Below are 16,528 nucleotides of genomic sequence, written 5' to 3' on the forward strand. Positions count from 1 at the left end.
AAACAAATTTCTTTGCCGAGTGTCTGAGCTGTGGCACTCGGCAAAGAGTAAGAAAATAAAAAAAATTGGCGCCGGCCGTCGGCAAACGGCGTCAAGTCTTCCCCGAGTGCACGATTTTCAACACTCGGGGAAGGCGCCTTTCCCGTGGGAGGATTAGCTGGAGGCTCTTCCGGCTTCCCCGAGTGTAACTGGGCCTTCCCCGAGTGCAACTGGCACTCGGGGAAGCCAGCAGTTCCTGTAGTGTATCACGCTGCCATCAAATCTTTGTGTTCTCGTCACACATGCTTCGCAAAGATGTCGCCCTCGTCGTTAGGGCTTTCATATGGCTTCTCGCGCTTGTTACAGCGCTCGGCAAGGCAGGCGCGCTACTGGACCACGACTGGCCTCCCGATAAGGCGACGTACCCGCCGGGGCGAGTGGTCGCCATCGACCTGGGCAACACTAACTCCTGCGTCGCCGGCTACGAGAATGGCGAGACGGCCCAGGCCATGTTCCACCACTGCATCTCCTCCTGGGTCGCCTTCGCCGACGACGGCGCCGTCCTTGTCGGCGAGGACGCCATGAACCACGCCGCCGTCAACCCCGGGGCCGCTATCTCCGGCTTCAAGCGCCTCCTCGGCAAAAGGTTCACTCGCGTTTTCGAGCGGGAGTTCGCTCAGAGCGTCAAAGACAATCTGCCATACAAGGTCGTCGAGAAGAACGCACAGCTTCACGTCGAGGTGAAGACCAAGGACGGTGCAATCAGGAACGTCGGCGTCGACCAGCTCACGGCCACGGTGCTGGCCAAGCTCAAGGAGACGGCGGAGGCGCACCTTGGCCACCGGGTGGAGGCAGCCATCCTCACGCTCCTGCTGGAGTTCTTCGACTACGCGTCCAGGTCCGCGGCAGTGTTCGCCGGCAGGCTTGCCGGCCTCAAGGCCGTGAGAGCGGTGCTCAGCGAGCCTGTCGCGGCCGCCATAGCCTATGGCCTCAGCAGGAACCTGCGCGACGAGGGCAATGTCGTCGTACTGCACGTCGGCGGCGGCATTGCCGAGGCGAGCGTCATGACGTTCGTGGACGGCGTGTATGAAGCCTTGAGCACGCAGTATGACCCTTTCTTTGGAGGACAGGACTTCGACCGGAGGATCGTGGACCACTTCGTCCAACTGGTTAGGGGCAAGCATGGCAAGGACATTGCCGCAGACGGCGCTGCTCTCGACAAGCTGAGGACGGCGTGTGAGCATGCCAAGAAGACGTTGAGCCACCAGGAACATGCGCAAGTGAGCATCGAATCACTCATCGACGGCGTGGATTTGTCGGAGCTGCTGACACGTGCCGAGTTTGAGGAACTGAACCATGATCTGTTCCTCAAAGTTGTAGAGATGGTGAATAGGGTGGTGACAGAAGCTGAAGTGGACACCGTTGATGAGGTGCTTCTTGTTGGTGGAAGCACCGTGATCCCAAAGGTTAGGGAACTCATGAGCACCTGCAGTGTATCGAACCGGCCCTATTCCTAAAGTATGATGTGACTCCATCTAGTAAATAAGCTACAATGTATCGTACCCACACCCTGGATCTATAGGAGTAGCAATGGCAAGAGAGAGACAAGAGAGAGTGCATGATTTCTTTATTCCAAGGAGCCGGGTTCGATAGATGGGAGCAGGTTCTCCATCGACTCGAGCTCACAGTGTATAGAAGCCGGTACTATCGTTGCATTTATTGTATAGAACCGGCTACGATCCGCCCACTGCTTCGGTGGGACCAAGGCGGTGCTCCATACAAGGCTGAAACCAGATGAAGTGGTCACCATTGGAGCCGCAGAGTACAGCAAACGACGAGTGTAGCCTTGTGTAGCAGCTGATGAGTTGACTAACGCTGTCAAAATGTAGATGTGTGCCTTTTATTTTGGCCTATGTTCATCCGACTTTATAGCCTATATGTTTAGCACAATCCACAATTGTGTGTTTAGATTTATCCTTTTTTTCTCTTTCTCTATTTGTTCCATGATATTTTTATTGATTTGTTCCATTCTTACAAGGTAATGTTTTGCTAATATTATTTACTTGTGTATTTTTTAAAATGTTCTATGAATTCCATTATTTTTATTGTGCAAATGTTTTGTTTCTCCTGTACAAATTTTTGTTCCACATGGATATTTATTCGAGTTAAATGATTGCTGTTAAGCACTCTAGGGGTACACACTTTTCCACAGTTGTTTGTATGATTTATTATTTCAAATGTTCACAAACTTTTATTTCACATGAATAAAATTTGTTCAAGTTAATTAATTATTGTCAAACAAGCCAAATACCAAATACAAATATGATTTAACCATTATCCGTCACATATTCAATATTCAACAATATAATTTAACCATATATATATTCGAAGTGCTAGCTGAGGATCTCAGTGTCATTATATTGGTAGTAGCAGTAGATAAAGTTAAAAATATAAATTAATCATAGGTTATATTAATGTATGGATTCATTCATACCGCTGCACTGTTCTTTTTGGGTGCATAGAATGGTTTGAATTGGTCTCAAGTAAAATTGTTTGTTTTTGTGTTACATGAAAATCCTGCCAGAAAGAAGAAAAAAAGGGTTTGTTCTGCAACAAAGTCCTTTCAGCCCAAGCTTCTCTTCAAACGGACTAATTAAGCCCAGCTCGTGGGTCCTTCCCCTTCTTAGTCCTGTAACCATGTCATTGTGTGGGCCGGCCCATCAAGAAAATTCAGCCACAGACGCATCGCCTTCTGACGAGGACACACTCCCTTCGTCCAAAAAAAAAAAAAAAAAAAAAACACAACCCTAGCTTTGAACCTTTTGGGACGGAGGAAGTACCTCGTGATACTCTAGTCAACGTTGAACAACATCGTGGTCCTCGTGAACAAGACAACGCAATTTACAAGGGGTCAATGACTTGGACAAAAGTACAGCGACTATACATGAGGTGAATCTACTCCTTGATGATTGTGAGCATGCCTTTATTAAGAATCAAGTACTATCTAACGTGGGTGCATTACTTGTCCTTAGGCTTGAAGCACAAGTCATGGACAGGTAGGCTGCTCGGAAGGAGCAAGTTGGAGACAACGTGTTGATGTGTGCAGATTCTGACTTCTAAGTTCATGATTAATTTTGTACCACTTTTGATGGTTCTAGCACAAGTGTTATATATAGATGGAAAGTTTTTGAAGTCTACATTCACATGCAATCGATGGCACGTCCATCGGAGCTTTGTGCAAAGAGTTATGGATATTTAGGTGAAGTTAGCTCTAGGGCCACGAGTTTTGGGCTTTGCCAAGTTGAAGGGACACCAAGCCCAACTACGAGGGATGTACCTAGTATAAATAACACTTGCACACCTGTTGGAAACCCTAACCATAAATATCAGAAAAATAGAGAAGTCAAGTGCTTTTGTCTATAGGGTTGTGCCATATATAGCTATGCCTAAGTTCTGTCATCTCATATCTGCATACATGAAAATAGTGAATATATATTGTGAATATATAATAAAGAAATTATGAATATAGTAGAAAATAATCACACTTATAGACAATAGCAGCTAACGAGACTTTTGTCGAGAAAGTCCAGGTGGCATAGTTGGTGTAATTCTGGAAGCTCGACATAGATAATGTCATTACCACGGAAGTAATGGTGGTTTCTAATTCTGACAGAAATATAGATTTGTTCCGCAGCAGACGCCGACATGTACCACTCGTTTAGCAGGTACATTTGTGTACCTAGTTCATCTAATTTCTCTGGGTTGTATAGACTCCGGCCTGCTACAAACTTCTTGTAAGGATCCACTTCTGGAGCAGATGGTCCTTCAGCGAGCACTTGGGCAAGGTTCAAACCAGTGTCGTGATAAAACTGAAGCAACGACTCATAGCCGCCTACCTCCTCCATTAAGTTTAAGTTTGAACCATATTCGTTAGGAACGACAAGGGGGGGGATTGATTGTTGCGATTGTTGTCCGAGTTGTGCAACACCTTTCCTACTGTCTTCTTTTTTTGCGCCGCCTCATATGACTTGGTGAGAGAGCGGTCATAGTCCGATATCGGTTGTTTCGCGGCGCTCTTAAGAGAATCCCGTTTTTTTTGTTCCACCTTCTTTCTTAGCTGATTCGGAGGTAGGTAGAAGTATGATTTCTCCGGGTTGTCCCTCGCTCGTTGTGCCTGTTTTACACCTTCAAAGAAATCATGCACATCTTTTTGTACTGCATCCTTTAATTCCTGATCACTTTTCTCATAAGATAGTTTTTGGGGAACTGGATGAGTACTTGCTTTCTGCTTCTTTGCCGACGGGTGGGGCAACGGCTTCGTTTGCGGGGCGGACCTCTTAGGGGCTGGCTTCCTTGGAGGCGGGGGAGGCGTTGGAGACCGCCTTGGAGGCAGTGCAGACTTTGGAGGCGGCGGAGGCATTGGAGACCTCGGCGGAGGAGTTGTGGACTTCCTTGGAGGCGGCGGAGGAGTTGGAGATGGTGGGGATGCAGCAGTGCCTTTGAAGGCGTCATCATTGCCCTGAGCACTATGATGGTCGGGAGAAGCAACAACTGGACTTAGGTTGGCGGAGGCCCTGCTTTGTGAGTACAAAAAATAATGAGATATAAGTAAATGCTTATTATTAGTCATGCCCATAGAAAAATATCAAAAAAATGTTTTGTTAACTTTTGTCCGCACCTAATGTCTGCTGGCGGTGGAGCAGATGCCCCAGGGATAATGATGTAGCGCTTACGCCATAGTATATATATGCCTTCTCTGCTTCTCCTAGAGTCTTCTCTCCATCACCTCCAGGAATGTCAAGAACTAGATCCTCATAACCTTTGCTCACTTGGTCCGCTGCAACCCTAGCATATCCAGGTTGTATTGGTGCCCCATGGATTCTTGGTGTCTTGGTAGGGTCTGGAGGAGTAAAAACACCGACAACGACCTTGATTGTGTCATTCCCCCTTGGAACATGTAGCTCAATTGATGTCATTGGAATAGTGACATCATCCACAGGGAAGCGCAGCGCTGCGTCATCTTGCTTTGGCATCTCAGTGGAAGCGCAGCTGCTTTTCAACTGACCAGGAGGGCTAATATTAACATTCATTCCTAGCTCTGATGCCTGCCTCTGAGCACTCATTGCTATCTGCACTTGCTTTCTGATTTCTTCCTGCATTCTTGCTTCCATTGCTTTTTCTCGCTCCTTTGCTTCAAGCACCATTTCCTCCAACACTGCCACCCGTGCTGCTTGCTCCTCCTTGCTTCTCTGGCGGCTTCGGTAGGTTTCCCTGTCATCAGGAAAACCATGAACCCATGGAGTGTTGCGTCCTAAGCCTCTGGTTCGGCCAGTGTGTTCAGCAGTCCCGATGGCATACGTCAGCTCATCCTTCTCTCTATTGGGCTTGAACGCACCAATCTCTTTGGCTTCTATAGCAAAAGCCAATCGGCGTGCTGCTGTTTTGAGTTTTGGCCCATACACTGCTCGACCGGTCTGTGGGTCGAGTCTTCCCCCATTACCGAAAAACCAATTCTTCGAGCGTAGGGGCCACTTGGCTGATTCTGGTTCGATCCCCTTGGCAATAATGTCCGCTTCCATTTTTTGCCACTTCGAAATGGCAGTATCGTAGCCACCTGATCCCATGTCATGGTGGTATACCTTTTTTCGGGCATTCTCTTGGTTCCTTCTCACCCGTGCCTCACCCTCTTCTGATGTCTTGTACTGTACGAAAGCATTCCAATAGGCCCTCTGTTTCGAGATCGGGCCCTTAGCAGTAACCCAATTCGGTGTTTCGTTCTTCTTGATGTATGTGTTGTATAGGTATTTCTTCCAAGTCTGGAATTGTGTGGCCATCTTCTTCATAGCCCACGATCGAACTAGCTCCTTCAATTCATCATCGTTGATATCATCATAATCATCCGCTTGCAATGTGAAATGGGCAAGGATATCATTCCAGAGCAAATTCTTGTCAACATCAGGGACAAAACTAACATCAGGCTCGTTGATCTTTTTCTTCCATTCACGGATACTAGTCGGAATTCTGTCCCTTACAAGGTACCCACAGTGTTCCACGAATTTCCTTTTATGTGGACCAAGTGGTTCGCCAGTCTCGATCTTGAATTCCGATATTATGTACCGGCCCTCCAGTGGTTTCTTCGGTCCACGAACATTTTTGCTCTTCGCCGTTGTGGTCACCGATCCAGAGGGCTACATATAAAAAAATAATAAATAAATATCTTTTGTACACAGAAATATATACAATATTCCACATATAATATATATTTAGTATATATACCTCGCCTGTATTTTCTTGCAAAACATTTTCTTGCTTATTTTCAAGAGCTAGATATTGACTTCCGTCATCAACATCCTGTGCATCACCTCCAGCAATAATATTCATCATTTCTTCATCCATGTTGTCTCCCGGGGCAGCCATATCTAACAAATTTAACAAAATCTAAGTCACATATATAAACAAGTCATATATATAAACAATTCATATATGTAAACAAGTCATATATGTACAATTCGCCCTAGCGAGAACGACAATTCGCCCTAGCGGGAACGACGATTCGCCATAGCTAGAATGACAATTCGCCCTAGCGAGAAGGAAAAATCGCCCTAGCGAGAACGACGAATTCGCCCTAGCGAGAACGACGATTCGCCCTAGCGAGAAGGGCAAATCGTCGTTCTCGCTGGGCGAATTCATTGTTCTCGCTAGGGTGAATTCGCCCTTCTCGCTAGGGCGAATCGTCGTTCTCGCTAGGGCGAATCATCGTTCTCGCTAGGACAAATCATGGCGTACGTTGCTACGCATATACAACACAACGGGGCGGCGTTGCTCCGCATATACAACAACAGGGCGGCGTTGCTCCGCATATACAACAACGGGGCGGTGTTGCTCCGCATATACAACAACGGGGCGGCGTTGCTCCACAGTTACAACATACACTGCATACACACAAGTCATATACCATACACACAATGCAAGTCATATACCGTGTGCTCGGCGGTGAGCTTCGATGGGCGTCGGGGCGGTGATGGCCGGCGTCGAGGGTCGGCATAGGGTCGGTGTAGGGCCGTCGATCCAGGGCGGCGTGTCAGTGTGGCGTAGGGTCGGGGCACCGGTGGGCCGAACCGGTGGGGGTCGGGGGCCGGCGCGAGGTGGAGGTGGGGCACCGGTGGGCGTGAGGTCGAGGAGGGGCACCGGGGCACCGATGGCCAAGCGGTGGGGGTCGGGGGCCGGCATCGGGGTGCCGGTGGGCCGAGCCGGTGGGGGTCGGGGGCCGGCGTGAGGTGGAGGAGGGGCGCCGATGGGCGCGAGGTCGAGGAGGGGCGCCGATGGCCGAGCGGTGGGGGTCGGGGGCCGGCGTCGGGGCGCCGGTGGGCCGAGCCGGAGGGTGTCGGGGGCCGGTGCGAGGTCGAGGAGGGGCGCCGGTGTCGTCGAGGTGGGCCGCGTTGGCGAGGTGGCGTGCGGGCGAGGTGCGGTGTCGGCGTCGGCGGCGGTAGACTTAGGGCAGTGGGGGAGGAGGGAAAAGAGGGGCCGGGCGGGCGCTTATATTGTGGAGAACCTTTAGTCCCGGGCTCAACCACCAGCCGGGACTAAAGGTCCTTTAGTCCTGGGCGTTCACAGGGCGTGGGACTAAAGGTGGAGAACCTTTAGTCCCGGGCTCAACCACCAGCCGGGACTAAAGGTCCTTTTGTCCCGGGCGTTAATAGGGCCCGGGACTAAAGGTGTTTTGGCGGGCAACAAACATGCAGTTTCACTGCCCGCCAATTCATTAGGATTTTATTTTGCTTTATTAAATACAATTGATAAAATGTTTGTTAAATGCACAGAAAATTAAATACAAGGCATAAAAATGTTTTAAAAAAAATATAGATTCTATTTTGCTTTATTGTACACAGCAAAATTCTGTGACCTAAAGTTTTAATTTTTTTTAACAAGTTTTAAAACATAATATTGTGTTTAAATTACTATTTCGATAATGCAAAAATATAATGTTTAATTAAATTCAGAAAAACTCTTGTGTTTTGACTGGAAATTTGTTTTCACATCATTTGAACGTGACATTATCCCACCATCAAACATAAATTTGTTTTCACATCATTTCAACGCGACATAATCCCAACATCAAACATAAATTTATTTTCACATCGTTTCAACGTGACATAACCCCACATTCAAACATAAATTCACAATTATTACATAATATCTCAAATACACACTATTGAACATCAATATATATATATCAAGTGGGCACAGTAGTGAACTTCTTTTTGACGTATGTCCCTTGGTTATGATCGCGCCGTAACCATAGAGTGTCCTCATCGTTTAGCTGGATGCTAGGGTCTTTGTTCACTGTGAAGGGTGAAATTCGGTCATCCTTTTCATAATCTTCTGACATGTCTGACTTGTCTTCGATTCCGACGATGTTTCTTTTTCCTGAAAGAACTATGTGGCGCTTTGGCTCATCATTGATTGGGTGGTTGTCGTTTTTCCCTCTCTTCGGTTTTGTAGACATATCCTTGACATAGAACACCTGAGTCACATCCTTCGCAAGGACAAACGGTTCGCCTTTGTACCCAATATTGTTGAGGTCCACTGTTGTCATTCCATACTGGTTGTCGACTACTACGCCGCCTCCAGTCGTCTTTACCCACTGGCACTTGAACAAATGTACCTTAAAATGAGATGCATAGTCCAGTTCCCATATCTCCTCTATGCGGCCATAATATATTTGCTTGTTCCCACTAGGGTCGGTGGCATCTATGTGGACACCACTGTTCTGGTTGGTGCTCCTTTTATCTTGTGCTACTGTGTAAAATGTATTCCCATTTATCTCATACCCTTTGTATGTGAGGATATGCCACGATGGCTGTCTAGCCAACAAATACAACTCCTCATCAATACTCTCATCACCCTGACATTCTTTTCGCAACCAGTCGCTGAAAGTTTCCATGTGCTGATGCGTAATCCATGCTTTAGACTTCCCTGAGAACTCAGATCGGAGGAGGTTCTTGTGTGTCTCGATATACGGATCTACCAAGGCAGAGTTCTATAGAACTGTGTAGTGTGCTTTATTGAAATAATCATCACCCTTACCAATATATGTTTTCTTCCCTAGTGTCCCCTTTTCACTTAGTCTCCCCTCATGTCGCGATTCAGGAACACCAATCGGGTTAATATCGGGAGTGAAGTCAACACAGAACTCAATGACCTCCTCTGTTCCGTAGCCCTTGACGATGCTTCCTTCTGGCCGAGCATGGTTATGAACATATTTTTTCAGGACTCCCATAAACCTCTCAAAGGGGAACATGTTGTGTAGGAACACAGGACCGAGAATAGTAATCTCCTTGACCAGATGAACTAGGAGGTGTGTCATGATATCAAAGAAGGAAGGAGGGAACACCAACTCAAAGCTGACAAGACATTGAACCACATCATTCTGTAGTTTCGCTAGATTCGTTGGATTGATTGCCTTCTAAGAAATTGCATTGAGGAATGCACATAGCTTCACGGTGGCTAGACGTACATTTGGCGGTAGAATTCCTCTTAATGCAACTGAAAGCAATTGAGTCATGAGCACGTGGCAGTCATGGGACTTTAAGTGTCCAAATTTCTTCTCTGGCACATTTATTATACCCTTTATATTCGAGGAGAATCCAGATGGTACCTTAATGCTATCTAGGCATTCAAACAAGCTGTCCTTCTCTTCTTTGCTAAGAGTGTAGCTGGCAGGACTTAAGTACTGGCGTCCATCATCTGTCTTCTCTGGATGTAGGTTGTCTTGTTCTTTCAAACACCGCAGGTCCTGTCGTGCTTCAATTGTGTCCTTAGGCTTCCCATACACGCCCATGAAGCCTAGCAGGTTCACACAAAGATTCTTCGTCAGGTGCATCACGTCGATCGCGCTACGGACCTCTAGGACTTGCCAATAGGGTAGCTCTCAAAATATGGACTTCTTCTTCCACATGGGTGCGTGACCGTTGGCGTCCTTCGAAACAGGTTGGCTGCCAGGTCCCTTTCCAAATATTACTTTCACATCATTGACCATATCGAGGACGTCCTCACCAGTTCGGTTGCGAGGCTTGGTCTGGTGGTCTGCCTTACCTTTAAAATGCTTGCCTTTCTTTCTTACGGGGTGATTTGCAGGAAGAAATCATCGATGCCCAAGGTACACGACCTTGCGACACTTTTTTAAGAATATACCTTTCATGTCACCAAAACAGTGCATGCATGCATTATATCCCTTGTTTGATTGTCCTGAAAGATTACTTAGAGCTGGCCAATCATTGATTGTTACGAACAACAATGCTCGCAGGTCAAAGTGCTCCTGCTTGTGCTCATCCCACACGCGTACACCTAGCTTGTTCCACAAAAGTAGAAGTTCTTCAACTAGTGGCCTCAGGTACACATCGATGTCGTTGCCAGGTTGCTTTGGGCCTTGGATGAGCACCGGCATCATAATAAACTTACGCTTCATGCATAACCAGGGAGGAAGGTTGTAGATACATAGAGTAACAGGCCAAGTGCTGTGACTACTGCTCTGCTCCCCGAAAGGATTCATACCATCCGTACTTAAAGCAAACCTTAAGTTTCTTGTGTCACTTGCAAACTCGGGGAATTCTCTATCGATTGCTCTCCACTAGGACCCATCAGCAGGGTGTCTCAACATATTGTCTACCTTACGGTCTTCTTTGTGCCATCGCAACAACTTTGCATGGTCTCTGTTTCTAAAAAGATGTTTCAAGCGTGGTATTATAGGAGCATACCACATAACCTTGGCAGGGATTTTCTTCTTGGGACGTTCGCCCTCAACATCACCAGGGTCATCTCGCCTGATCTTATACCGCGACGCGTGACATACAGGGCATGCATCCAACTTCTCATACTCTGTGCCACGGTAGAGGATGCAGTGATTAGGGCATGCATGTATCTTCTGGATTTCTAATCCTAAAGGGCAGACTACCTGTTTTGCTTCGTACATAGTGATGGGCAATTCGTTATCCTTCGGAAGCATCTTCTTTTGGATTTTTAGCAACTCCGCGAATCTCTTGTCAGATACACCATTCTTTGCCTTCCATTGTAGCAATTCCAATGTGGTACCTAACTTTTTCAGCCCCGCATCACAAGTTGGGTGTAGCAATTTCTTGTGATCCTCTAGCATGCGGTCGAACTTGATCTTCTCCTTTTCACTTTCGCATTCTCTTTGTGCGTCACGAATGGCCTGACCAAGATCATCAGCGGGCTCCTCCTCTGCCCCCGCCTCTTCTTCAGCGGGTTTCTCCTTTGCCCCCACCTCTTCTTCAGCTTCCCCCATTGCAGTATCATTGAAGGCACCATATTTTGCAAAAATGTCATCATCGCCCCATTGTTCTTCTTCACCTTCTTCCATTAAAACTCCGGTTTCTCCGTGCTTCGTCCAACAAATATAGTTTGCCATGAAACCCGACTTGAACAAGTGTGAATGAAGAGTCTTTGAGTTAGCATATTCCATCGTATTCTTACATACGGCACATGGGCAGCACATGAAACCATTGCGTTTGTTTGCCTCGGCCGCACGTAACAAAGAATGCACGTCGTCCATGAACTCTTGTGAGCGACGATCAGCATTGTACATCCAATGCCGACTCATCTGCATTACATGACATAAATACCGTATTAAAACCTAGAACATAATTAGTTAACTATACAACATGCATACCACCACAAAAGCTATAAATTTAAGAAAGCCTCGCTACAATGTAGACAATCCCAACTACCACTATAAACACTAAAGCTAAAATGCACTTCAGCAGAACAAGGATTTTGCGACCAATCTCAACTAAAACAAACAGATCTCCCATTTGTTCAACATCTTTGGGCTTCTTTGGCTGGATCACTGCATCATTAGCCACCATATCTGCCTATTGTGCAAGATATTTTTGCACAAGTTCAACATATTCTTCCTCCCAGTAGAAGCCTGAACATCCAGTGCCATCCCACTGAAATTAAAACATAAATTAGAACTTTAATCACAACCATCATGAAAATAGGTATAAACTAACCATAGTCATTAAATACGATAAAATAACTCACATTGCGATCCGAACACTTGTAGAAAATGCGACCCTTGTTCGGACCCTCCTTCTTCACTCGGTACTCCATCACAATCTTCGTCTCATCACAACACTTGCCGCATGCAATGAGTGGGAGGCCCGGCCTAAGTCGCTTTGGGAACCCATGAGAGGCCGAGGACCCGAAAGCAGTTGCCATCTACTCTCTATACTTATTTTTTAATACACTATAAATTTCTCATTTTATAATCAAATAAAATTAAAAAAAACTCTAAAATTCTCTATATCTCTAAACAATGAAGTGTGCTATGCATGCTACAAATGAACGGTGAATACTAGTTTTTAATAGCTACTTTAACCTTCCTTAATGTAAATATGCAAACTTTAAGTGATTTTGAGCTCAAATTGCTTACAAATGAAAAAAACCACAATAAAGAACCATATATATATAATTATATATAGTGAACAAAATGAGATAAAACAATGATGAAACATGAGAGTTTGAAGTTGGTAACCTTTAGAATCGAAGAATCGACGGAGGAATCGAAGAAATCGATGGAGAATCGAAGAAGAATGGATGGAAGAGCGAGAACACTGAGCTCTCGGGCGGGCTCGGGGAGGAAGAAGCCGGCCGGTATATATAGGGTGGACTTTTAGTCCCGGTTGGTGGACCCGACTGGGACTAAAGGTATGTTTTCAGCCACGGGCCACGCCACCAGCCAAGACAAGAGATTTACTCCCGGTTGGATCCACCAACCGGGAGTAAAGGTCGACCTTTAGTCCCGGTTGGTGTATCCAACCGGGACTAAAGGTCCCCTGCCACAACGACCTGGCACAGGAGCCGTTGGGCAGGGACCTTTAGTCCCGGTTGGATCCACCAACCGGGACTAAAGGTCTCTCTAGTCCCGGGCGCAAAAAATGCCGAGACTAGAGCCTGATTTGGCCCTTGGATCAAAGGTCTATTCTCTACTAGTGAAGGTTCCAGAGCGGCGAATATACGACCGGACGCGTTCGATGGCATGTGACCAAACGTTGGCAGCGTTCGATCAGTTGATCGCGGCTCTAACGGTTGGGACGACCAGACGCGTCCGGTCAGGATGTGATCAGCGTCCGGTCAGTAGCAGAAAAGTGGGATTTCATCCCCAACGGCTACTTTCTCAGTGTGGCTTACAAATACAACCCCAACCAGCCAAATGAGTAGAGTGGAGCTGAGGAAACATATCAAGGGTGTTGATATACCATTTTAGTGATCTCCACTTGTATAGTGCTTAGTGTTTCATTAGGTGATTAGCGTAGGTGCTTTGTGAAGTGCTTAGGTTGATTAGACCACCGCTTATGCGCTTGCTCTAGGTTTAGGCCTAGTGTTTAGTGAGGTTTGCATACCTCTTACCACTCGATGCTTGCGCGCACCATTATTGTACATTAGAGGGGCTTGTAGTCTTGTGAGATCACACCAGCCGCGTTTGTGGTGTGGCCGCCACCGTGTACCGGAGGGAACAAGGCCCGCGGCGTTTCGACCAGAAGCTTGTGAAGACGGTGGGGAGCATCCAGGAGAGGCTTGCCGGAAGGCACGTCGGAGACCCACTTGCGCATGGGGAAGACCCGAGGCTATCCACGGAGTTACCTGACCGAGAGCTTGGCCCTTGCGAGGGGCTCCAACGAGGACTAGGGGGAAGCTTGCGTGCTTCTCGATATCTCGGTAAAAATACCGGAGTCATCGATGGGAGTTTGCATATCTCTACCTTGCTCTTTAGCTTCCATATTTACAATTATTGTATTACTCCTTTTGCGGTAGAGATAGCAACACACTAGCAAAACCGTAGTTGCACATTTAGATAGTTTATCTATTGCATAGGTTTTGCTAGGGTTAGAAAAAGAGGCCATAGTTTAAAATTAAATTTTTAAGTTGCCTAATTCACCCCCCTCTTAGGCGTCACGGTCCCCTTCAATTGGTATCAGAGCCAGTTGGCTCAATTTGGACCTTTGGCTTAACCGCCGTTGAGCATACACTATTTAGAGTGGTTGGGATAGATACCTCTAGGCCTTCGCACTTTGACGGCACTAACTTCCCCTATTATAAAACTAGAATGGCTTGCTATATTGAGGCAGTTGATTTAGGAGTTTGGAGAGTCACTCATGACGGGATGAAACCCATTAAGAATCCAGATAAACCCACAAAGAGTGAAGAAAAGGAAATTCATTTTAATGATAGAGCTAAGAATTGCTTGTTTGAATCATTTAGCATGGATGTGTTTAACCAAGTGTTCACTTTAAATATGGCTCATGAAATTTAGTTAAAACTTTAAGAGCTCCATGATGGCACAAGTATTGTCCGTGAGCAAAAACATTGTCTAGCTAAACAAAATTATGATTCATTTACAATGAATGATGATGAGCTCGTTCGTGATATATATTCTCGTTTGAATCTAATTATCAATGAGCTCCATTCAATAGGATTAACAAAGCTAGATGATGCGAACATCATGAGGAAGATCATCTCCGTGCTACCACAAAAGAAATATACAAGCATCATCACCATTCTTCACAACATGGAGAACTTGAGCACCATGACCCCAGGCATAGTTATTGGCAAGATAGTGACATTTTAAATGTCACGTAAGATGGGTCCAGGCGAAGGCTTTTCATCGAGCAAAGGCAAAGCTCTCGCATGTAGCAAGAAAAAGAAGATGAAGGGCAAGCAAGTTGAGACAAGCTCAAGGTCCTCAAGTGAAGATGAAGAAGAAGATGAGGATGAGGATGAGGATGATGATGATGATGATGAAGATTCAAGTGAAGATGATGAATCTTCCTCCTCCATGTCCGACCTTAATGAAGAATCAATCAAACTAATCAACAAGGTAGAGAAGATGATCCAAAGGCTCAATGTTAAAGGTGTGCCCATCCAAATCCAAGATCTCATTTTCACCAATAAAAAAAATGAGCAAAAAAAGAGATGATGCTATGGATGCGGCGAGTTGGGGTACTTTGTGGAAGTTTGTCCAAACAAGTCCACACCCAAAACAAAAAAGAAGGCATGTAAGAACCAAGCCCTCACATCAATGAGGTCATGGGATGACTCTTCAAGTGAAGAAGAACACCATCACAAGAGGTGAGGGCGCAAGCACTCATCATCAAGCTCTTCTCGTATATGCCTTATGGCATGAGGTAATGAAAGCTCATCCTCTAGTGAGAGTGATAGTGATGATGAAATGCCTTCTTATGAGGAAATTGTGCAACAAAATCTTAATTATGCTAAAGTTTGCACTAGTCAACAAAAGAAGTTCGAAAAATTAAAAGGGAAGCTAGATAGTTCACAAGAAGCATATAAAACTTTGCTTGAACAATTTGAGAACTTTGCTAATCTCAATGTTGAACTATCTACTAAAATTGAGAAACTTGAGGCTAGTGCAACAACAAATGCATGCACAATCAATGATGAGCAACTTGTAAAGAAAAATGAAAAATTAAAAGAAAAGTTAGCTAGCTCACAAGATACTTATAAAAGTTTGCTTGCTAAAATGGAAACCATGTGCAAACATTGTGATGAGCTAACTAATAAAGTTGCTAATCTTAAAGCCGTTAGTACAACTCCCACCAAGGCATCTAAAAAGAAAAGTTCTATCTTTAACATGTCAAAAAGGGATGCCTCTACTTCTTGTAATGATTTATGTTTAGACTCGTCTTGGTGCAACCAAGTTTGTGTTGAGAAAGTTGTTGTAGATACATGCACACAAAAGGTTGCAAAGGAGAATGAGCAACTCAAGCAAGAAGTAGCTCGCCTCACCAAGGACTTGACTCAAGTGAAAGGCAAGGCAAACCAAGCCCAACTTCATCAAGATAACACCATCAAAGGAGTGAAGAAGCTTGATGAAGGATAAACCGTGGTTTGCTACGTGTGCCACAAGAAAGGTCACAAGTCCTATGAGTGCAAGGTGAAGAATGGGGGAGGAGCAAAGAAGAAAGAGAAGAAAACAAGCAAGCTCTCCAACACCTACACCAACAAGGTGGACAAGAAGGCCTCCACATCATACTTGTTGAAAGGTCCTAATGGCTAGAGGGGGGTGAATAGCCTAATAAAAATTTCTACAACACTACTTAACAACACAGTTAGACAATTAAGAAGCGAATCAAGTGTTGCGCTAGCCTACTCAAAATGCAAGCCACCTACCACAATTCTAGTTTAGATAGTATCTATTCACACAATAGCTATAACACTACCCTATGTTAGTGTGCTCTCAAAAGCTAACTAAAGAGCCACACCAATCAAGCAAACAAGCTCTCACAACAAGGCTACACTAAAGAGCTTGACAACTAGTTTGCGGTAATGAAAAGAGAGTGATCAAGAAGGTTATATCGCCGTGTCGAGGAATGAGCCAATCAATCACAAAGATGAATAACAATGAAGACCAATCACCTCGGAATCAAATGATGAACACAATGATTTTTTATCGAGGTTCACTTGCTTGCCGGCAAGCTACTCCTTGTTGTGGCGATTCACTCACTTAGAG

General features: G+C 45.6%; 1 protein-coding gene across 1 annotated transcript; it reads left to right on the forward strand.

The window, feature by feature from the left end:
* The first annotated feature begins 281 nt into the window (after positions 1 to 281).
* Positions 282 to 1,496, forward strand: LOC136543092 (heat shock 70 kDa protein BIP2-like). Its single transcript, XM_066535647.1, has one exon. The coding sequence runs from the start codon at positions 282 to 284 to the stop codon at positions 1,494 to 1,496; it is 1,215 nt and encodes a 404-aa protein (XP_066391744.1).
* The last annotated feature ends 15,032 nt before the right edge of the window (positions 1,497 to 16,528 follow it).

This window comes from Miscanthus floridulus, chromosome 3 (assembly GCF_019320115.1).
Source record: "Miscanthus floridulus cultivar M001 chromosome 3, ASM1932011v1, whole genome shotgun sequence".
Lineage (NCBI taxonomy): Eukaryota > Viridiplantae > Streptophyta > Magnoliopsida > Poales > Poaceae > Miscanthus > Miscanthus floridulus.

Coding starts and splice junctions, on each gene's coding strand:
- LOC136543092 (XM_066535647.1), top strand. CDS start 282: ATGCTTCGCAAAGATGTCGCCCTCGTCGTTAGGGCTTTCATATGGCTT.